This window comes from Megalobrama amblycephala, linkage group LG4, assembly GCF_018812025.1.
Source record: "Megalobrama amblycephala isolate DHTTF-2021 linkage group LG4, ASM1881202v1, whole genome shotgun sequence".
Lineage (NCBI taxonomy): Eukaryota > Metazoa > Chordata > Actinopteri > Cypriniformes > Xenocyprididae > Megalobrama > Megalobrama amblycephala.
In genome coordinates this window covers 36,216,195-36,240,264 of record NC_063047.1, presented here as the reverse complement: position 1 = coordinate 36,240,264, position 24,070 = coordinate 36,216,195, and the positions used below count along the sequence as shown (strand labels likewise).

General features: G+C 40.7%; 1 protein-coding gene across 1 annotated transcript in view; it reads right to left on the bottom strand.

The window, feature by feature from the left end:
- sv2ca (synaptic vesicle glycoprotein 2Ca) overlaps positions 1-24,070 on the bottom strand; it is a 47,353-nt gene that overhangs the window by 12,311 nt on the left and 10,972 nt on the right. The window contains exons 3-4 of the mRNA XM_048189111.1: positions 12,232-12,412; positions 4,043-4,194 (exon numbers count right to left, since the gene is read on the bottom strand). Coding sequence (XP_048045068.1) covers positions 4,043-4,194; positions 12,232-12,412 — 333 coding nt within the window. The remainder of the gene's footprint in view (positions 1-4,042; positions 4,195-12,231; positions 12,413-24,070) is intronic.

Below are 24,070 nucleotides of genomic sequence, written 5' to 3'. Positions count from 1 at the left end.
TCATTAGTCACATGTGTTCCTTTGTTCTAGTTTCCCACCACTCATCAGTCACCATGGACCATTAACACTAATCACTAATCATCACAGCTGTTTTTCTTTTAGTTAAGAATCACTATGTATTTAAGTTCCTCCTTGTTCACGTTTCAGTTGTTTGCCATTGTTTGTGTTTTGTGTTTGCACGCTGTTTCGCATATTGACTGTTCTATATGGATTTATCTAATAAACCTTGTGTTATACTATCATCATCTTTGTCTTCACTGCATTACATTATCAGTTAATCAGTTTTTTAAAGCAGTTCCTTGCATGATTAGGGCCCGAGCACTGATGGTGTGAGGACCCTCTTGTAATTGCTCGGTCAATTCTTCTTCTTCTCTGAAATGAATCGCATTTTTGAGGGCCTAAACATGCTTGAAAACTCATAAAACTTTGCACACGTGTCAGAAGTGGTGAAAATGTATGTCTGATATGGGTTTCAGAATTAGGTGTGACAAAATGAAAACATTTCAGAAACAATCTCCGTCCATACTACAAGACTGAAAACGCATGTCACAAGACCATTTATGCACACTGGACACGCACATACAAATGTAAACAGTTGTCACTGCCTCTTGCGCATATAGGCATCTGCAGTATTATAAAATGCAGAGTGTAACTGCACAATGGATGCTTTCATCTCTATGTTATTGTTTTTACGGTCATTGAGACTGGTATGTTACGGCTCTGGGCTGCATTTCTCAAAAGCATTGTAAGTTGAAAATTCTATCATTCATTACTTACCCTCATGCCATTCCACACCCGTAATACCTTCGTTAATCTTCAGAACACAAATTAAGATATTTTAGTTGAAATCCAATAGCTCCGTGAGGCCTCCATAGGGAGCAATGGACACTTCCTCTCTCAAGATCCATAAAGGTACTAAAAACATATTTAAATCGGTTCATGTGAGTACAGTGGTTCAATATTAATATTATAAAACGACGAGAATATTTTTGGAGCGCCAAAAAACACTAAATAACGACTTATTTAGTGATGGCCGATTTCAAAACAATGCTTCAGGAAGCACCGGAGCACAGATGAATCAGCGTGTCGAATCTGCTGTTTGGAGCGCCAAAGTCACGTGATTTTTCACATGATTCGACACACTGATTCTTTTATGCTCCGATGCTTCATGAAGCAGTGTTTTGAAATCGGCCATCACTAAATAAGTCGTTATTTTGTTTTTTTGGCGCTCAAAAATATTCTCGTCGCTTTATAATATTAAGGCTTAGGCTTAAGATGCTTTTTGGGAAATGTAGCCCTGGTCTATCATTGTCGTGTTCCGGGCAGCCACGCCTTCATTTTCAAAAGTCTCGGTTTTGGTCCGTTTACATCTTAAACACAAGCCCGGAGTTTTTTAAACTAAAACAGGGTCTGCTGCGTTTTCGAAAGTCTCAGTTATCGAGGGTTGAAAGCGTCGGAGTAGTGTAGACGACAGGCATAATTACAGCAAAAGTTATGTGTTTTAAAACAAAAATGCACTAGTGTAAACAGGGCCTTAGACATCGAACTCATTTGGATTGACAAAAATTAGTGCATGTAAAAATACCTAGCCAGATACAGTAAATGATCACTGAACTATATGTGAATGACCATCTACTTTGAGACAAAAATAAGAGACTGAATGTTCACTACAACAACCCCCCCACAACACACAAACTCAGGCTCCCAATTTACAGAGCCTATGATTGTTTCCCATTGATTCCCGGCATACAGACTGTAATACAGACTCCCTAATACTCTCCTTGCCACTGTGTCTGACAGCATGTCCCCTGCCTGGGCTCCACCGAGGGCCATTCATAAATCAAGTACTCCTTTCGCTTTGTCTCAAAAGGCAAGGAGAAAAACCTCATTAAGATCTGTTCACAGAGAACAAAACAGACTGAACACCCCTTAAATAGGAGTGAAAATGGTCTGCTCTAGTCGTCGTTTTGGCCAAGAGACTCCTCTCTATATCCATTCAGCTCCTTTCCTCCTCCTTTCCCCTCTATTCCATCATTTCGCTACTGATGAGTGCAGCTTATTTCCAGAGTAGAGGTTCTCATAAATCATCAGGCTATGCCTTCCCCCACAGGAGCCGCTTCATCCTTTAAATATCCCTGCAGTGCTCTGTTTCTATTAATCACTTAACCTAAAGCTCTGCTGTTGTCTGCTTCCTCATAGTCATCACGGTCTATGAGAGGACAGCCCACACGTGTCGGAGGAAAAGCAGACACCTTGTCGTAATCGGACTTTACCTGTGTCCTGTGATACTTGATTTACAGTACCTCAGTCATACAACGAAAAGGCATCATGCCTCAGACTAAAAGGCTTCAGACATCGGACATAGCGACATCGCGCCTCAGACTGAAAGGCTTCAGGTCTCAGGAAAAATGATGTCAGGTTTCAGGTCTTGTACAATTAGGCATCGGACAAAACAGCCTCAGAATAAAAGGCATCAAACTAAAAGGCATCTTTTTTTTTGTTTGGCTATGTTTTTTTTTTTTTGTATAACTTTTATTGGCTTTTATTCCATAGTAATTCCATCCTTCAGTTATCTTTTTATTTCTCCCCCTTTTTATATTTATCTGTAACTATTACCAAATTGATGTAAGGTGTGTGGGCTTGCATGTTAATTATGTAGTATCTATCTATTGTTGGTATTCATGTAGGCTATTTATGTAATCCCTTTGCAATGTTCTTTATGTTATTGTTATGAAATATATATCATCATGTAGCCTATAGCTTACATTTCCTTGCCTTACAGTACCTTTGCACCCCCCCCAAATTTGTACATATATATATACAAATTTGGGGGGGTGCAAAGGTACTGTAAGCTATTAATAGGCTACATGATGATATTTTATTCTTAAAGCTTAAATAAAATATTACACTGGTTAGGTCAGGAGTCTCCAAACTCGGTCCTGGAGGGCCACTGTCCTGCAGAGTTTAGCTCCAACTTGCCTCAACAAACCTGCCTGGAAGTTTCTAGTATGCCTAATTAAACCTTGATAAGCTGGTTCAGGTGTGTTTAATTGGGGTTGGAGCTAAACTCTGCAGGACAATGGCCCTCCAGGACCGAGTTTGGAGACCCCTGGGTTAGGTTCTATACAGAAAAGAACATGGGGATTTTCACATTGGTCTGCAGAAAAACAGCAATTATCTGAATTAAAATGTAATTGACTCTCTGACAGTAGGTGGCGCTGGAACAGCAGAAATAAAGCCGTTTCCTTGGTAACCTCTGTACACAAAGCAGCTGTGGTTATAACAAAACAGTCTAATAGCTCGAAAGATTTTTTACTTCCCTTATGAAAATTAACTATGGTTTTACTACAAATAAAACAAAAACATGGTTATTGTTGTTAACTATGGTAATCTCAAATTAACCATGGCTTTGCTACACTATAGTTTGTGGTATTTGTAGTAAAACTAATGGTATACAAATAATATCAATCTGACAAAAAAAAAAAAATCATAGTTACCACACTTTAAATATAATAAAACCATGGTTAATTTTGTAAGTGTTCATGGTAGCCTGCAATGCAAGCTAGTTGCAATGTGTTATAAGCTAACTTTTTATACATATAAATAAAACTAGTGAATAATATAAATTTACAAAATAATTCAATATGTTTTATACAATTTTGTGTAACATTTAACAGTTAGAAAACTGTGTGCATGTGACATCACATTGAGGCGGGGCAATTCGCTTCCTTAAGTCCGTTTCGTCTGATGCCTTTATGTCTGATGCCTTTTTGTCTGAGTTTTGTCCGAGTTCGTTTCTTCTGATGCCTGTATATCATTTATTTCAAATAGCAATCTTTTGTAACAATGTAGAAATACCATCACCTTTTATTTAGGTTAATGCATCCTTACAGAAAAAGATCATAATTTTTAATGTTTGTTTTAATTAATAATATGTGTAATATTAATACATTTCACTAATAATTAAAAACATTAATATTGATGATTATCAAAATAAGTTTTTTTTAATCAAAATATAAAGTGCATAATCTGGTTCTCTTACCGTAGTGAGGTATGATGGCCCAGGCCATGGCAGATGCATAAATCTCTCCAATCATCCAGAACATGCAAAGCCAGCTCAGATGTTCTCCACGCTTCTCTCTTGCCAACACCTCAGCAAAGTATGAGAAGACGATGGGCACCGCTCCGCCAATCCTGAAGGACAAGAGAATGAATAAATCACAAAAGCACAACCTCAAGGCCAGTGCAGAGGGTCTAAGGCAGGGGTGTCCAAGCTCGGTCCTGGAGGGCCACCGTCCAGCAGAGTTTAGCTCCAACTTGCCTCAACACACCTGCCTGAAAGTTTCTAGTATGCCTAATTAGACCTTGATTAGCTGGTTCAGGTGTGTTTAATTGGGGTTGGAGCTGAACTCTGCAGGACAGTGGCCCTCCAGGACCAAGTTTGGGCACCCCTGGTCTAAGAGCTCAGCAAAGAAAGACAGCTGTTTTCTTTTTTTTTATGTACTTTCATTTGGCATAATTCTGAAACGTATAATAACGAGTGTTTATCTGTGGAGCTTTTTAAATTGTTTACCGTTTCTCCCAATTGCTAACAAAATTCATGAAACAAATCAATTCCCTAGGCAGTCATTTCTCAGTTCTGCAAAAATACATGTACAAAAAAAAAAAAAAAAAAAAAATGGCTACAAATAAATTTGACAATCACAACTTTTATGGTATACAACATGCTACAGTTTACTTTACAGTGTGAAATTTCTCTCATTTAAAGTACTGTTACTGTGTACTGTAATTACACTGTATGTGTAAGTAATATAAAAACCCATAGATGATTCTTTCATCCCTCCCTCCAGTTTTAGGATGCATTTTCTAAAGCACAATCAATCGTGGTCCTATTTATATTATCCCGAGATTCTAATCAATGTGTCATCAGTTTTGCTACTTAATGTTTACACATGGATAAATGTTTTACTTGAGTTCACATTGTGATGCCTGAGTTAATTATATTGTGTTTGTGTTTTCTGAATGAAAACATGGTTAAAGGTGATAAAGAGGATCTTTTTGTCGACTGAGAAACCAAAGACTGTTACTGATTTTTTTAAATGAGTGCATGCGTAAGAACAACCCCCCTCCTTCACAGCTCATTTCGAGGGAACGCCTCCCAAAACTCGTGCACGAGTATTGGAACACGAGTGTTTGTTTACCACCGGCATTCGCTGTGTCATGTTAGTGGATTCATTATGTCGGACTCACCGCAGGTAACTCATAATCTGCAGTTGTTACTCCTGTCTCCTGACAAAAACATTGCATGCAGCGCCTGTGGAGTGTGGAAAGTTACTGGAGCGCGAAGCCGCGCACGTCTCGCACAAGCAACGTCATGACAGTGATTGACAAGCCAGAGGGCCAATCCGCGCACGTCTTTCACAAGGAACGTAATGGCAGTGACTGACAAGACAGAGGGCCAATCGTGATTGGCTGATGTTTTTAAGGCCCTACCTCATGCACAGATGATGTATATTAATATTATTACTTTCAGTGCACCTAATGAATAGTCTTTTATCAGTTAGTAAAGACAGTTTCAAGTAATATTGCAAAAATGTATAAAACAAAACATCCTCTTTAGCACCTTTAAACCTGTGTAAAATTAGGCATTTTGTGTCAAATTTTGCAGAAATTATTAAGAAAAATGGAATGTGTGTGAAAACAGGTAAAATGTGTTAAACTTTTTTTATGTCTTTGTTTTGAGAACTGAATGAATGGTTTGGGAAACTGTGCCAACTGAATCAGTTATAGTGTTTTAACAATCAAGAAAAACTGCAAGTGTGTCATTTCTGTGTTGCTACTTGTTATGGTCATCAAAAGGAATTGCAAAAATGTCAACATGGTTTCCCAAACCATCTGTTTTTATAATGTTACACTTTTCAGAGGAATCAACATAAAAAAATGGCTTGTACTGCATATTATGCTGGGATAGTCTATATATATATATATATATATATATATATATATATATATATTTAAGACTGAAAAATTATAAATGGAAAATGTGAAAATTAGTACTAATTAGCTTTAACTGCTAAAAAAAATGAAAAGAAAGCACATTTTTTCTTCTGAGGGCTATGAAGAGCACTCCTCTCTTAACAAGTCAATTGTAAATCATTATTCTTTTAGATAGATATTTTCAATAGTTTTAAATCTTGAGAAATGGTTTCATTTGATTTGACAGACAGTCAGGAAAACACTACTGGTGTAAAGCAATGGACTTGATTTAATTAAACACTACTCTGTGTCCACACATAAAAACAAAATGAGTCTTGTCTGTGAGACAAGTGTGTTCATTTAATTGCTACTACTGAGTTAATTAGTTCCCGGTGTCTTCTTTAGATCAATATATGAAGGAAAAACACTGAAACACAATGTAAACCAGAAACTTCCAATTACTAAGTGTTAGCATTTAAAAGAATCAAGGATTATTTAAATCTGGACTTTACTGAACTTCTCTGATACTACAGTTCAAAAGTCAGTAAGATTTTTGGGGGTTAATACTTTTATTCAGTAAGGAAGGATACAATTGTCACAGACACGTCAGGCTCCACCATCCACCAATCACGTCGCACTCAATCACCGGAATACTGATCACCACCACCTGCACGTCATTAACGCACTCATCAGCACCACTACAAAGAGCACTCACACACAGCACTCCATGTCCGGTCTCGTTTGCAGATACTTACGTGTATGCTTACCTCAAGGACTCCCTGCTCTCTACTTACCAGCCCCCAGTGTTTCCTGTTTTCCCTGTGTGTTCCTTCGTCCATGTGTGAGTGCTCCTTTGTCTCCAGCGATCTCCAGCTCCAGCGATTCCAAAGACTCATTCATCTGAAAACAGAAAGGACTGTAACTATCTCTACCATTCATCATTATCATCATCATTGCCATTCATTCACTCCTGCACTACTGCTTATGCTCACTGGTTTCAATAAACAACACTTACCTGTGATCCTCTGTGTCCGACCCCTCTGTAACGTAACAGAAGACCGGACCAAAACCGCTGAACCAGTATGAGCCAACCGGATCCCTTCCAAGCACTTTGTGGATGCGCTACGCCGCACTCTCACCGAGAATCCTCCATCACCGTCACCGACAATCACCTCTCCTTCACCGGCACCAGCAGTAACCACAGTCAACACGGTCATCTCTCCTTCGTCACCTGTCTACGCCAGTCCCATGGCCAAGCCAGCGCCATACTCAGGATCGGCGGAGGACTGCAGTGGATTTCTCCTGCAGTGTGAACTGGTCCTAGAGATGCAGCCGCACCTATACCCAACTGACATCTCCAAGATAGCGTTCCTCATCTCCCAACTGAGCGGTAAAGCATTGAAATTGGCAGACTCCATCTGGTCTCAACATGGTGCTGTTACTCAGTCATATTCTGCCTTTATTTCCCATTTCCGGGAGGTATCTGGAATCTCTGATTCGTCTGCTGGTGAGAAACTCTATAATCTTAAACAAGGATCAATATCTATTTATGATTATGCTTTGCAATTCAGAACACTTGCTGCTGTCAGTGGATGGAAGGAACAAGCTTTGATTACCACTTACCGCCAAGGATTGGAGCCTCGGGTGCGGCTGCATCTCGCTGCATACGAGGATTCCATCGGCTTAGAGAAATTCATCCAGCTTTCCATCTGCTGCGCCACTCGTATGCATGCGTTTCTTCAAGAACACCAGGGCCAGTCACTTTCCAACTCACTCCTCTGCCGGTCCGAACCCGTCAGCTCCCCAGAACCAGCCAACGAATCCATGGAAGTAGAAAACTCTCGTCTCACTCCTTCTGAGCGCCAACGTCGGCTGACCCTGAACCTTTGCTTGTACTGTGGCGCGCCCGGGCATGTGATCTCTGCATGCCCCACACAACCTCCTCGTCCCATGGTGAGTGCCATTATTCCTTCTATTCGAAAAATGAAACCACTCACCACTATCGTCAACCTTACTGCTGCTGATATCTCACTTACAGTGGTTGCGCTCCTCGACTCAGGGTCAGCCGGCAACTTCATCTCCAGCGCCCTCTGCCGGCAACTCCAACTCAAGACCTCTCTGTCTCCGACTATCTACCAGATCAACTCCATAACTGGCAAACTCCTCAGTCGTAAGCAAGTCCGCCGTGTGGTGGGACCCATCAAGCTGCGAGTTGGACTTCTACATCTGGAGGAGATACATCTGCTGGTTCTGGAGGATTCCACCGCTGACGTGGTTCTAGGGCGCCCCTGGCTGGAGCAGCACAATCCCACCATCTCCTGGAAAACCGGCGAAATCCTGAAGTGGGGCGAAACCTGTTTCTCACATTGCTTCTCTGAACTTCCCATTCCTCGAGCTTCTACCAACGAGCTTTCCATCTGTGCCACGTCCATCGAGAGCCCCGTGGAGAAACGTTCCATCGACATTCCCAAGTGTTATGCCCCCTTCAGTGATGTCTTCTGCCCTCAAAGAGCCTCCAAGCTGCCTCCACACCGGCCATGGGACTGTGCCATCGATCTGCTTCCGGGTGAACCAGTGCCTAAAGGAAAGATCTATCCATTATCCATCCCGGAGGAGAAGGCCATGGAGGAATACATCAAAGAGGCCCTTGATCAAGGTTACATCTGCCCGTCTACTTCCCCTGCTGTTTCTTCTTTGTGGCAAAAAAGGATGGAGGCTTGAGGCCCTGCATTGATTACCGCTCTCTCAATAAAATTAGTCAAGTTTCGATATCCCCTTCCTCTCGTCCCTGCGGCCCTGGAACATCTCCGTGGTGCCACTGTGTTTACGAAGCTGGACCTCCGCAGCGTGTACAACCTCATCCGGATACGCGAGGGGGACGAGTGGAAGACCATCTTCATCACACCTACCGGCCACTACGAATATCTTGTTATGCCGTATGGCCTGGTCAAAGCCCCCTCCGTATTCCAGGACTTCATACATGAGGTGCTCCGGGAGTTCCTCCATCGGTTCGTGTTGGTGTACATCGACGACATACTCCTCTACTTCCGGAGCCTGGCCGAACATCGCCAACACGTTGTGGAGGTCCTCACACGTCTTCGTCGGTTCCATCTGTTCCTGAAAGCTGAGAAATGCTCCTTCCACCAGTCATCTGTACACTTCCTGGGCTATATCATCGACGACAGTGGCATCTGGATGGACGAGAGGAAGGTGGAATCCATCACCACCTGGCCAGAACCATCCACCATAAAAGAACTACAACGTTTCCTTGGGTTTGTCAACTTCTACCGTCGATTCATCAAAAACTACAGCTCCGTCACTCATCCTCTCACCAGTCTGCTCCGCAACAAGCCCAAGTCTCTGTCCTGGACTCCAGCTGCCACCAACGCCTTCAACCTACTCAAGGAAGCCTTCACCACCGCTCCCCTACTTGTGCACCCCGATCCAGAACGGTCATTCATCGTGGAGGTGGATGCCTCTACCACCGGAGTGGGAGCGGTGCTTTCTCAGCAGCAGGGGACACCAAGAAGGCTCCACCCATGCACCTTCTTCTCCCGTAAGCTCAACCCGGTGGAGGTCAACTACGAAATCGGTGACAGAGAACTCCTAGCCGTGAAGTTGGCTTTGGAAGAGTGGAGGCATTGGCTGGAGGGAGCCAAACACCCATTTCTGGTCCTTACAGATCATAAGAACCTAGAATATCTCCGTGCTGCAAAAAGACTGAATCCTAGACAAGCTCGCTGGGCCATGTTCATCTCCCGATTCAACTTTACCATCTCCTATCGTCCAGGTTCAAAGAACGTAAAAGATGATGCCCTCTCTCGTCTCCATGCTCCAGAAGAAAAGTCCGAAGAACCTGAGTCAATCATTCCAAGCTCCCTCATCGTCAGTCCAATAACATGATCAGAAGAGACCATCCCCTCCTCCAATGCCTCCACGAACCCTCCGCCGGGTTGCCCGCCAGGCATGCTTTACATCACCTGGTCACAACGCACTCCAACTATCCATTCAGCCCACACGTCACTTGGCACTAGTCACCCGGGGGTCAATGAAACCCTCTCGTTGCTAAAAGAATGCTTCTGGTGGCCAAACATGGCAGCTGATGTCAGAAGGTACGTGCAGGGCTGCAGGGAGTGTGCCATCTCGAAGAGCCCACGCCATCTACCATCCGGCAAGCTCTATCCTCTGCCCGTTCCACATCGACCCTGGTCACACCTAGGAGTTGATTTCATAACAGATCTCCCAGCATCGGATGGATTTACCTGCATCTTTGTCATCATTGATTGTTTCTCCAAGTCATGTCGTCTAATCCCACTGAGAGGTTTAACCACTGCCATGGAAACCGCGGAACTGTTGTTCAACCATGTGTTCAGGTATTTTGGAATTCCTGAGGATATTGTGTTCGATAGAGGACCTCAGTTCATCTCTCGAGTATGGAAGGCGTTCCATTCGCTCCTAGGTGTGGCCGTCAGTCTGACGTCTGGATACCATCCACAGTCGAACGGGCAGACGGAGAGGAAAATCATTCTAGAAGACAGCAGCATACGAGGTTCACGAGATTTTGGACTCCTGGCGCCATGGTGGTCAGTTGGAGTACCTCGTGGACTGGGAAGGCTATGGCCCTGAAGAACGTTCCTGGGTTCCAAGAAACGACATCCTCGATCCAAACCTACTTCAAACCTTCCACGACAGCCACCCTGATAGACCTGCCCCGCGTTGAAGAGGACGACCACCACGACGCTGAAGACTGGAATTATGACTGCTGGAAATTCAGCTTCACCATCACAGGAATAAGTTACATTTTTAAATATATTAAAAAAGAAAAAAAAAAGTAAATTGTAATTTTTTTTCATATTACAGTTTTTACATTATTTTTACATTTACATATTTACATTTTATTTTTCATACTTTGCTGATGTATATGCAGCCTTGGTGAGCACAAGAGACTTCTTTCGTATAAGAAAATTACCAAAAATGGCCATTCAAATCTTTATCAACAACAATACCTATATCCCTGTGTTGAAGGTTTGGGTGAACACTGCAAATTGTAAACCTGTATGACAGCGACCTTATGCTGTATTATTTTTGAAATATGTAATTCATACTCTCACATATATTTTATACAGACATGATACCACTCATCATTGTCCATACTAACATTTTAATTAGCAACAACATCCTGTGAAATGCTCATTAGGAGGTGCAGGTTTCAGTGCAAGTCATTACAGGCTGAATGTGTTCAAAGAGTCACAAGAACTCCATCTTCAGAGAGACAAGTGCTTTAGCCATGAACCCACAGACAGTGTCCGCCAGCAATGGAGAATAGAATCAGAGTCAAGAAAGCAGCACTGCAGAGGCTATTGATTTAGCCAGATGTAATGTATTGTCTGTCTGAAAAAGACTATTATCTAAAGAATAGGGGAGACATTCTCGTTTTAGAAAAGGGTTGATAAAAGATGCCCATTGTATAGTTTCTCATGATACCAGCCAGGATCGCTTTCCAGAAACTCGTGTCAAAGTGCAGATGGAGACTATATCTAGGTAGTGTGTTAAATGGATAATTTCCATATGTCTGTTTTACACATGGGAGTGGCAGAGATATTTTTACAGTGCTCTGTGAGGAAGTGTTCTTTACAAAAATCAGTAGAATCACTATAGGATGTATGTTCAGAAAAATAGCCTATATTGAGGCATGATCATGGTATCAAAACTACAATCTACAATCATAAACATGATTTTATCACTTTATACATATTTATAGTTCTTTAATTTAATAAAAATTACAGTAAAATGAGTTATATTGTTAAATATTATTAGAATTTAAACTATATTTTCAAATGTAATTTATTCCTGTGATGGCAAAGCTGAATTTTCAGCATCATTATCAGTCTTCAGCATCACATGATCCTTCAGAAATCGTTTTAATTGATTTGCTGCTCAATAAAAATGTGTTATTTTTGTCATATTTTGTCAGGATTCTTTACTGAATAGAAAGTTCAAAAGAACAACATTTATTTTAAATAGAAATCTTTTGTAACACTGTAAAAGTTTTTACTGTCACTTTTGATCAGATTAATGGATCCTTGATGAATAAAAGTATTACTTAAAAAAAAAAAAAAATCGTACTCACTCCAAACAATATTTTTATCAATATTTCTTTGTATTGTAGAGATGTACAGAATCTAAAGTCTTTATCAAGATCCACATTTTGGACTAGACAAATTTAATGTCATTTAATGTGGGAAACATACTCACCCGAAGCCAGACATTGTGCGACAAAGCAAGAAGACGCCATAGCCCTGCACAAAAGATGAGAGGAAGGCGAAGAAGCCATTCATGGACATACAAATGAGCAGACACTGCCGTCTGCCCACCTTGTCAGCCATGCCACCCCAGAAGAAGGCCCCTACCATCATCCCCACATACACAATGCTGCCTGTGGTGAATAAGGGAAAAAAAGAACGAAGTAAAACAGTAGGAAAACACATATCAGGCAGAGAAACACAGACTAAAGTTGTCATATTCCGGAGAGTTTGTTTTTGTCTTCAGCTTTGTTTGGCTGCTGATTTATATGAACAAAAAGGTTTATATGCTGCTTCTCGGAACAAGAACTCCATTAAACTTTCAGTTGACTGATGTTTTCACCTGAGGACTTGCAGGAGACTTTCAGTGATGATGCTATTAGCACAAGGGATGGTGAACATTGTGATTATATAAGTAGTCCAAAGGAAAAACAAATAACCATTAAAAATTTATCAGATTTTATTGATCTCAGAATTCTCTACAGAAGCCTTCTGAAATCACTGTAAAATACACTATACTACATTCTTTACTTCCAACATTTATTCCATCTGTGTAAACATATTAGTATCTTAAGGATTTAACTGAAAAGGATCTGCAGTGATTGTGTATTGTAATAAGCCTACATATTTAGAGCACAGAATTAGGATACTGCAGATGGTACGCAAATAAAAAGAAAAACCACCCTGAAAATGTTAAATACAGGGAAATGCACAACCCTGAGTCTGATATTTTCTTACATTATTATTTTGATGAAAAATTTGCAGCTTTACAGATACAACAAAATCAAATAAATGTCATTCCTCTGGAGCAGACTGAATTTTCTTCAAACAATCATCTATTTGACACAATATACTAGAAGAAAGGGAAGAGCTTGGTTAAATAAAAGTATATATACATACTCTTCACTTTTTTCCAAAATATTATTTTCATCTAGACTCAATGCAAGGAAGAAGTGAGAGAGGAGGGTCCAACTGCAGCACTCTTAAACTTTTATTAAACAAACAAGTTTCCAAAACATGGAAAGACTGAACCATAACCAGTAAGCAAACAGCAAACACAACACAGGAAAATGAACTGAAACAAACACACACTTAAATACACAGGTTAAATCAAACCAAACACCAAAGATCCAGGTGAACATAATCAAATAACCAATGTGTAACCATAACAAAGGACCTAATCAGAAAACCAAGCAAACATGAACTAAACAGGAAGGAAATACAGGAACCAAAGGAAACACAACATAAGGGTCTACAAAAAGAACTTAACCATTACAATTAATAGATGATTATTTGCAGAAAAATCCCTTTTTTTCTGATCCATGGAAAAAAATGAAGAGCTTAAATGGTAATAAAAAGGTTAATAATGGTTAAATAAAAACAAAACAGTAAATAAAAAAATATTTGTAGCAGACATACGTTAATTCATACAAAAAGGAGAAGATAAAAAATTAGATAAGACTGATTATGTTGTAACCAAACACAGTTTTGTACCCAAAAGCAGAACACAGACTGAATATGATGCAAATAAAAGTCATTTATTGCCAGAAATTAGAAAGCACAGTCCATATCACATAACCGGTGAAGATCGCAGAGGTGGGCTAGAAACTAAACAGACCAGAGGTGTGTTGGTAGAGCTGAGTGAGAGGTTTGTTGGCCGGGCATGGCAGGCTGAATGCAGGATGAATGCAGGTTGAGAGAAATCACATAAGCAGACTGAACAATCTGGTAATGAATAGCTGAAGAACCAGGATTTATATACTGCATGCAGATGAGTTGATTTGAAGCAGGTGAGTCACATTCAGCAATCAGACACAGATAGAAATGCATGGCCACGCCCCAGGATACACCAACACACAAACACAGACACAAAAAACATATCCCTGACAGTACCCCCCTCTCAGTGGGAGCCTCCAGGCAACCTGCCAGTCTTGTTGAGATGGGCTTGATGGAAGTCCCTAATGAGAGAGGGATCCAGAATGAAATACTGGGGCACCCAAGTCCTCTCCTAAGGTCTATATCCCTCTCAGGTACTGGAGACCTTGTCCCCGACAGCGGACATCCAACAATTGCCTCACAGTGTAGACAGGATTATCGTCAACAATCCAGGCGGTTGAAGGGGGATTGGTTGGCGGGCAAAGTGGACTGATCTGAACTGGTTTTAACAGAGACATGAAATGAGGGATGAATTCTCATAGTTCTAAGCAGTTTGAGTCTGACAACAGAGGGGTTGATGACTAATGTGGACGCGAACTGATGGTACTGCAATATCATTCTCCTGGACTGGAAACAAAGGAGGCAGATATCGCAATGAACATTCAAATGGGGACATACCAGTGGCTGAGCTGGTAATTGTGAGCATATTCAATCCAGGTGAGATGGGTGCTCAAGGACGAAGTATTATTTGCAGCCACACAATGTAATGCCGCTTCCAAATCCTGCTTAGCCCGCTCCGCTTGCACATTAGACTGAGGGTGGAAACCGGAGGACAAACTTAAGAGTGGCGCCAAGCGCATATGAACTGAGGCCCACGGTCTAAAGGCAGAAAAAAAGCTGGACAAGGAGATTAGAGGTCTCACGAGCTGTGGGCAATTTAGGGAGAGCTTTGGAAAAATGGTCCAAAATAGTAAGGATGGTAGTGTTACCTTGTGAGGTAGGCAGTCCAGTAATAACAAGCAGTGTGTGACCAGGGGTGACTGGGAACAGGCAGAGGGTGAAGCAAACCAGCCAGGGGTGATGGGAAGACGGTTTTTGAGTTTTGAGCAAAACTCAAAAACCGTTGCAACTGTTCATGGTGGTAAGTTTTGGCCATTCTGTCACTGCCCGGATCTTCTCCGGATACGTCTTCACCTACCCGCCCTCGATTATGTATCGAAAAAAACGGACAGAATTGACATGAAATTCACACTTCTCTGCCTTTACAAACAGTCTGTTTTCAAGAAGCCTTTGCATAACTAGATGAATATGGCTGATGTGTTCAAAGAGGGAGTGAGAGATGATCATGATATCATCCAGATATACAAATATGAAGCTGTTGAGAAAATCCCTTAAGACATCATTGACCAAAGCCTGGAATACTGCTGGAGCATTGTTAAGTCCAAAGGGCACCACCAGATATTCAAAGTGACCAAGAGGCATGATAAAAGTTGTCTTCCACACATCCCATCTCTTATTCTGACCAGATGATAAGCATTCCGCAAGTCCAAAAAGGACTTACACTTTCCCAAGTCACCAGAGTATGGTTCAGGGTCTGGAACATGAGCCTCACGTAAAGGATGGACAATCTGAGGTGGTGGTGCTGGTGGGACTGCAGAAGTAGGCTGATTGGACTGATCACTGGTACACTTTTGAGCAAGAAGAGAATACATTTCATTTAATTTACTGCTAATTTGTGAAATCTGACCTGCCGTGGCTTGGTTACATTCTGTAAGATTCTGAACTGAATCTGTGTCTGCTGGGTCCATAATTTGTGGCCAGATCGTTCTGTTGTAACCAACACAGTTTTGGACCCAAAGTGGAACACAGATTCAATATGATGCAAATAAATGTCAATTATTGTCAGAAATTAGAAAGCACAGTCCATCTCTCATAACTGGTGAAGATCGCAGAGGTGGGCTGGAGACTAAACAGTCCAGAGGTGTGTTGGTAGAGCTGAGTGGGAGGTATGTTGGAGAGGCGTGGCAGGCTGAATGCACGTTGAGAGTAATCACATAAGCAGACTGAATGATCTGGCGATGAATACCTGAAGAACCAGGGTTTAAATACTGCAGGAAGATGAGTTGATTTGAAGCAGGTAAGTCACATTCAGCAATCAGCCACAGAGAGGAGTGCATGGCCACGCCCCAGGATACACCAACACACAAACACAGAGACAAAAACCATATACCTGACAGAATATTAGCTGTCAGGGATAGAAATTGGGAGAAGCAGGTGGATAGTTAGTTGTATCTGAAAGAAGGGATAATAGATATTTAAAAAGACACAGTGACACTTTTTACACAGAACATGTGCTGCAATGCACAAAACGTTTTGGAGATTTGCTGATTTCTCCGAGTATAAATTCTCATCTGATACAGCAGCTTTCTCTGTGACCAAGCACTTAAAAAACCAGCACAGCAATTAACAGTGTGCAGTAAACTGCTTTGTTGGTACAGTAAAAAAAAAAAAAAATAGATTAATTTTGAAAGTGGATATTTAGGTTTGGAAGTATATATTTACATCTACATTATATGTTATTGTAGCACTGACAGAGTAGCAACTGTATTTTTTTTTATTTTTTTTGACTGGACAATGACAATAGACCAATTTTGTGTTTGCAAACAGCAATGACGTTCTTATGAGCAGACCCTACTTGGTGGCAGAAAATGACAGTTCTGTAGTAGCAGTCTGTGAAAGCCACGGAATAAAAGAATAATAAGATAAATAATAAGAAAAATAATAAGAAAAAGTAATTTCAAGCAATTTCACTTTTTTTCTCACAAATCTGAGTTTATATCTAACAATTCTTAGAAGGAAAAACGGCATTGTGAGATATACTCGTTATTCTGTCTATTTTCCTCAGAATTGCGAATTAATATCCCACAATTCAGACTTTTTTCCCCTCAGAATTGCGATATAAACTAATAATTGTGAGTTATAAAGTACAAACTGGGAGATATAAACACGCAAATGCAAGAAAAAAGTCAGCATTGTAAGTTAAAAGTTGTGTAAAATGTTATAGATTTAAATCTTATTTCATGCTGTAACTGTATAGCTATGTATGTCCCTTATGAACTGCATATGTGAATATTATGTAGACTTACTGTTTACATCAAATTCATGCTTTAATAGTAGACTAATCATTGGAGGTTTCATCAGTTCAGTCTGTGACTTGCAACATAAAGTCTGCGATTAGCTTCAAAGGGCGTCTTGACAGCTGTAAGTGACGTAACTGTGACATCTGCTCCAAAATGGTCTATTACATCATTCAAAATGTTCACCACAAAAAGAAAGTATTAAAGGTCTGGGACAAAATGAGGGTGAGTAAATTATTTTTGGCTGAACTATGCCTTTAAACATGCAGTGATATCAGCAACAAGTAATACAAAAAAGTCTGTATTTAACCAACTATCAATACTGCCTGCCTGTGTCTTAGTTTACTAAGGGTGTGTCTCAATCAGCTCCCTAGTACAGTAGTCAGGGCACTGATCAGGGAGTCAGCCATTTTAAGGGCTGTCTCAATCGCAGAATCCTTCCAGGGCACTGAAACGTTCGCTCCCTAAAAAGTTCCACAATGCACCGTGAAAACCAGGGAGCATTGATGCTCTTTATGCTCGATTAACGGAAGTTCTGAAGGGTGAAACTTCAATCATGTGAGCCAACTCACTACACATAACGATGCGCAATAGATGTTTTTAAAAATACAAACCATTCTATATTATATTTCAGCATAAACATATATCGCTAGACAAGTAATGAACATAATCTAGCCAACATTTATAATTTATCATAATGTACTTTAAATAACATTACAAGTAATGTCAGAAAGATATCAGTTCTGCTGTTGTTCATAATACTAATAGTGATGTTGTACAATGAGGACGTTGTCACGTCATCAGAAATAGAGTCGTAAGTGTCACAATGTGTAGTGAACCTTTACTGTCCTTACCAGTGCCCAAATTTGTGTACACGATATACTGATTCACAAGCTCAGGAGCTGATTGAGACACACTAAATTGGGTAACTCATGGGTAACCCCTAAATAACCCTTTTTGTGTTAGTTCACCCAAAAAAGAAAATTCTGTCATTTATAACTCACCCTCATGTCATTCCAAACCCGCAAGACCTTCGTTCATCTTCTGAACACAAATTAAGATATTTTTGATGCTCACATGAACTGCGTCGGCTAATACTGAGCCAGCGTTCGGACGTAAACATGGATCTGCACTGTGTTCACTGCGTCAACTGTAACAACCATTCAACGATCAATTCCAATCAATCCCCACTGGAAAAAAAAATCATGTCCTGCCCTATATTTTTTCTTATTTGAGAAGCCGTTTCACTTAGATATACACCACAATATTGAACAAAAGACTATTATAACTTCCGTTTTATGTCGACTTTAATGCAAAGACAGTCTGTATGAAAAGTGAAAACACATTCAAGCACAATGATGCAAAAATAATGAGTTCAAAATTAAAATACCATAATTACTACAGTAAGTATTGCATCTCAAAAGCCATGAAATTTACATTACACACATTTCAAACAGTGTAAGAAGATTCATGAGTCTTATTTTCATTCCTTTTTAATGTTACTAATGGCTACAAAACAAAAGTTTTGTGTTACACTGAGAAACCTTGCTCGCAAAACTGATGATGGAAATGATATGAGGTGAGAGGAAAAAAGCATTGCAATATAATTTTTTTCTCCCATTTCATGCATGACATCAAAGTACCGCAAGAGTGTTTCGAGAGCATTCGGATGACAGTGACAGCGCAGCTTCTACAGAGCGGCTGCACAAGCTCTGATCACAACACAGCTGTTTCATGATTGGCCAGATTCACCACATGAAAATGATCCATGTGTGTTTTGTGCTTATTCTGACACCTTCATTTCCACTAATGTTCACAAATCAGTGTTTTTATAACATTAAAAGCTCTATTCATGTAATCGTATTGTTATCTTGTGTCATGTTTATCAAAATAACACTGATAAAGGTATATACACTTGCTTTATTGGTAGGCTATTTAAATAGTATTGGCTTAAGTTAAACTTTATTCTTGTACAAACAGATGCTGTATTAAAGGTGCAATGTGTAAAATTTGGGAGGATCTATTGACAGAAATGCAATATAATATACATAACTATGTTTTCAGTGGTGTATAAAGACCTTACATAATGAACCGTTATGTTTATATTACCTTAGAAGGAGCCATTTATATATACATATACCGTGGGTCCCTCTTCCATGCCAAGTCGTCATTTTGCGCAGGCATGTTTTTACAGCAGCCCTAAACAGACAAACACTCTACAGAGCACGTTTCATCACTATTTTGTTCTTCTTCTAAATTGTTCGTGTTTTTAGAGGCAGCTTGCATCATCACTACGTTGAATACACACGAAGAAGAAGTAGTAGTAGTAGTCGTCTGGTTTATTAAAAGCAGAGACCGTTCTTTGAAGAAAGAAGAAACCTCAATGCTTGACTGGCTAACGTACTCTCTGCTGTCTCAGACGACATCTTTTGTCAGCCAGACGGCCACCGTAGCTTCTCAAATCACACGAAAGGGAGGGGTGAGCTGCCATTGGTTGCAGTTCGCAACCTCACTGCTAGATGCCGCTAAAATTTACACAACTGCACCTTTAAGCAGTACATAAAGTATTGAATGAAAAGGTCCCTGAAACATCTGTATATCTGAGAAATATTGCATTTAATTCACTTCATCTGTGATAAAGTATGCAAACACAACACGAGTGTCACTAAGGGAAGCAGAAAGAGTCTGACTTAACGTCTCCATTTTCAGCTCCACCCTGACTGCAAGCGGCAACTCTCGGCGATCAGTTACATGTGTTACTCTCATCCTTCCAAGGGAATGGTACTCCTCTGCTAGTACTTGGAGATTTCAACATCCATCTAGACAAACCTCAGGCTGCTGACTTCCACACTCTGCTTGCCTCATTTGATCTCAAGGGAGTGTCTACTACAGCTACCCACAAATCAGGTAACCAATTGGACCTCATCTACACACGCTGTTGCTCCACTGATAAAAAACGGGTTTCTCCACTACGCACATCATACCATTTCCTCATCACTTTTAATCTCAACCTGTCACCTAACTCTACCCACACTCCACCACATGTCACGTTTTGGCGAAACCTACGCTCGCTCTCACCCTCCCGCCTATCCTCTTTGGTCTCATCCACACTTCCACCCCCTAATCAGTTCTCATCACTGGACACTAACAATGTTACTGACACTCTTTGCACCACTCTAACATCTTGCTCAGATGACTTCTGCCCCCTTTCATCCAGACCAGCACGCACCACACCCTCTGCCCCTTGGCTATCCAATGTTCTCTGTGAAGACTCACAGAGAACATCAGGGCTGCACAGAGGAGGTGGCGCAAATCTAAAGATCTTATTGATCTTAGCTTCTATCAGGCACTCTTCTCTTCGTTCTCTATGAATGTCTCCAATGCTAAAACCACATACTATCACAATAAAATTAACAATTCTACTGATTCCCACACACTTTTCAAAACCTTCTCTTCTCTTCTTTGCCCTCCTCCCCACCCTCCAACATCAACTCTTACAGCTGACGACTTTGCCACATTCTTCACATCCCCTCTTCCATTAATTTCAAAGACACTTCAGAGAGTTGTGTTCAACCAATTGTCTACTTATCTCACACAGAACAACCTTCTTGACAACAACCAGTCTGGCTTCAAGAGTGGCCACTCAACTGAGACTGCTCTGCTCTCAGTTACTAAAGCCCTAAGACTGGCACGAGCAACTTCAAAATCATCAGTACTCATCTTGATAGATCTGTCTGCTGCTTTTGACACAGTCATGTCAAAGGGCATCTCAGGAACCGTACTCCAGTGGTTTAAGTCTTACCTCTCAGGTAGGTCCTTCAGGGTATCTTGGAGAGGTGAAGTGTCGTATCATCTTGCTACTGGGGTACCTCAGGGCTCAATGCTTGGACCACTTCTCTTCTCCATCTACATGTCATCACTAGGATCTGTCATTCAGGAACATGGTTTTTCCTATAACTGTTATGCTGATGACACACAACTCTACCTCTCATTCCAACCAGATGATCTGATGGTTGCTACTCGCATCACGGCCTGCCTGACAGCCATTTCTGCCTGGATGAAGGACCATCACCTTCAAATCAACCTTGCAAAAACGGAACTGCTTGTGGTCGGTGCCAACCCTACTTCATCATAACCTCTCCATTCAACTTGGTTCATCAACCATAACTCCTTCCAGGACAGCCAGGAACCTTGGAGTGGTGATGGATGATTGTTTAAGCTTCACAGATCATATCGCCACAACGGCCCGGTCCTGCAGATTTGCCTTGTACAACATTAGGAACATTAGACCCTTTCTCTTGGAGCATTCCACACAAATTCTTGTCCAAGCTCTTGTTCTATCCAGATTGGACTATTGTAATGCTCTCTTGGCAGGCCTCCCAGCATGCACTGTCAAGCCTCTACAACTGATCCAGAATGCAGCAGCAAGAGTGGTCTTTAATGAGCCGAAGAGAGTGCATGTCACACCTCTCTTCATTAGTTAGCATTGGCTCTAATGTTCGCCTACAGAACAACCACTGGCTCTGCACCACTATATCTAAACTCACTACTTCAGAATTATTCACCCTCCAGAGTTTTGCATTATGCAAGTGAATGGTGCCTTGTGGTGCTATCCCAAATGGGCACAAAATCACTCTAACGGACCTTCTCCCGGTCTGTTCCCTGCTGGTAGAATAACCTACCACGCTTTATCCGAGCAGCTGAGTCTTTAGAATTTTTTCAAATAACTGCTGAAGACATATCTTTTTCGGCAACACTTGACCCAGTAATATTAGCACTTTCTTTTTATTTACATTTTTACTTTTCTTTTTTTGATTTCTATTCTCTTTCTCCTATTTGTGTATATTTAATAAAATAAAATAAAAACCTTGCTACAAGCACTTTGCTGGTGAAACTGGGACTTGACACGGCACTTGCATACTGTCGTACTCATGTTGATTTGATTGCTTCTACTATTCTCATTGGTAAGTCGCTTTGGAAAAAAGCGTCTGCTAAATGACTAAATGTAAATGTAAATGTTTGAATACTCGATTCTGATTGGTTGGAACGTGCACAATGTAATTTTGGGAGGAGTGAACCCATCTAATCTTTCAATTAGTGAAACTCAAACATAATCTCAAGAGGAGGGAACCCTAATCTTTCAATTACATCCAGAGCATGTAAGCAGCTACTCACCCTGCTCTGGCATCAGTTGTTTCGATATCCCTCCACCTCCCCAACTCCACCACATAAATTAGGCATCTAATCTATCATACTCCTCTTCCAGGCACTAGTAGTCCCTGGGGAGTATATCCAAGCTTGAGTTGAAGCTGCTTCCTCGAGCCCCTCCACAGTGGACAGCAAGCCAAATACGCTTAACCTTATTAGCTTAAAGATTTTATGAGGAAACGAACTCGTGAAAAACTGTTTAATGCACAAATAGTTCCAGTCAGTTTAAACACCATTCTATATTAATGTGCTGCTTTCAATGAAGCACAAACACATCACTCGCACACAGAGATCAGATATCATGCTGAGCACACACAGAAACATTCAGGAGCACAGAAAATTGTCAACGCTTTGCTACTGAATCGCTACATTATATTACTCAGCAAGGAGGTGGTAACACCACTGTTTTTGAAGTAATCAAACTCACTGCTTCATTAGCTGCGTTTCCAATACTGATTTACGCAAAACTTTTTCGATATTTTCTGTGTGTTTTCCAATATTATGCGACTAAAACTCTCACGATGAGTCATTTTCCTATCGCAATAAGTCATTTTCTGAAAGATACTTCTTTCTGAGAGCTTTATTTGAAGTGTAATATTTGCCAAGACTTTTGGAAGCCATTCTTCCTCATACGCTTCCCAGTTTTGCGAAATATTCCTTTTTCGAATTGCCTGAAAAAACACCTCACGCAAGCGTAAAAACTTGTTAGCGATATTTGGCAGTTTTTGTGAAATTGACATGTTTCCATTGAGCGTCATTTCAATTCGCAATTACAAATTGCGCAATTTGAAAGGTAATGGAGACGCAGCAATTTTTAGTAGAGAGAGATGCTGCACAGATCCAGGTAATTCACACACTCACCTCTCATCTAATGGCGAGTTCATGCTGCATGATTTTAGGCCCGATTTTCACTCGCCGACAGATTTTGCAAAATTGCAGACAAATGCCAGAAATCAGAGGCAAATCGGTGCTCGTTCACGCGAGTGACAATCACGCAGTGTGAATTATCAAATACATAATCTGAGAGAATCGACAATGTGTTGCCGACACCCGTGAGATATTTGGCATGCTAAATATCTGTACATGTCTGCAATTCAAAATCCTGCTGTGTGAAATGTGTTCTGACTGAAAAGTTATAGACCCACGTCTCCCCAACTATTTCATCCTCCATAATCTTTTTTTCTTTTTCTTCTTTTCGCTGCAAATTAGCACACAGACAATTTAGGATAATCCAAAATAATGCATTAAAATCGTTTAATGCACAGCTAGTGCACAGTGCATTATAATCTAATGCACAGTGGATTATCCTTTACATAGTTACCAAGGTATTTCGTCAGAAGCTATGGTTACCATGATACATTTTCCTAAGAGTTCACTAATATTGCTGTTAATAATAATGTTGTACCAGTGAACTCAATGCATATAACCTTACAGTGAAAACATAATGGTAACTGCCATTGAACACTGATGATTGTGGAAAAGGAAAGCACAAGCTCATTTATCCATGGCTTTCAAAAAATGAATTACCCACATAAGGGCAATGACTCACCAATTTTTACTACCTGTACTTTTGTTATTTTTCCATTGTCAGCTTGTCTTTATGATCTGCACTTTAAAAACCATATGGATGGATGGGGTGTCAAAGCTTAGAGTATTATAGCAGTGTGATTTATATTCTGTTGTTGATTATCTAGGCCACAGAATTTAAAAGAGAGCATTTAACAGAGAAATGAAAGAGAATAAAACGTTTGGGAAAATATCAGAGTCAGGAAGCCAGGATTATTTTGAGCA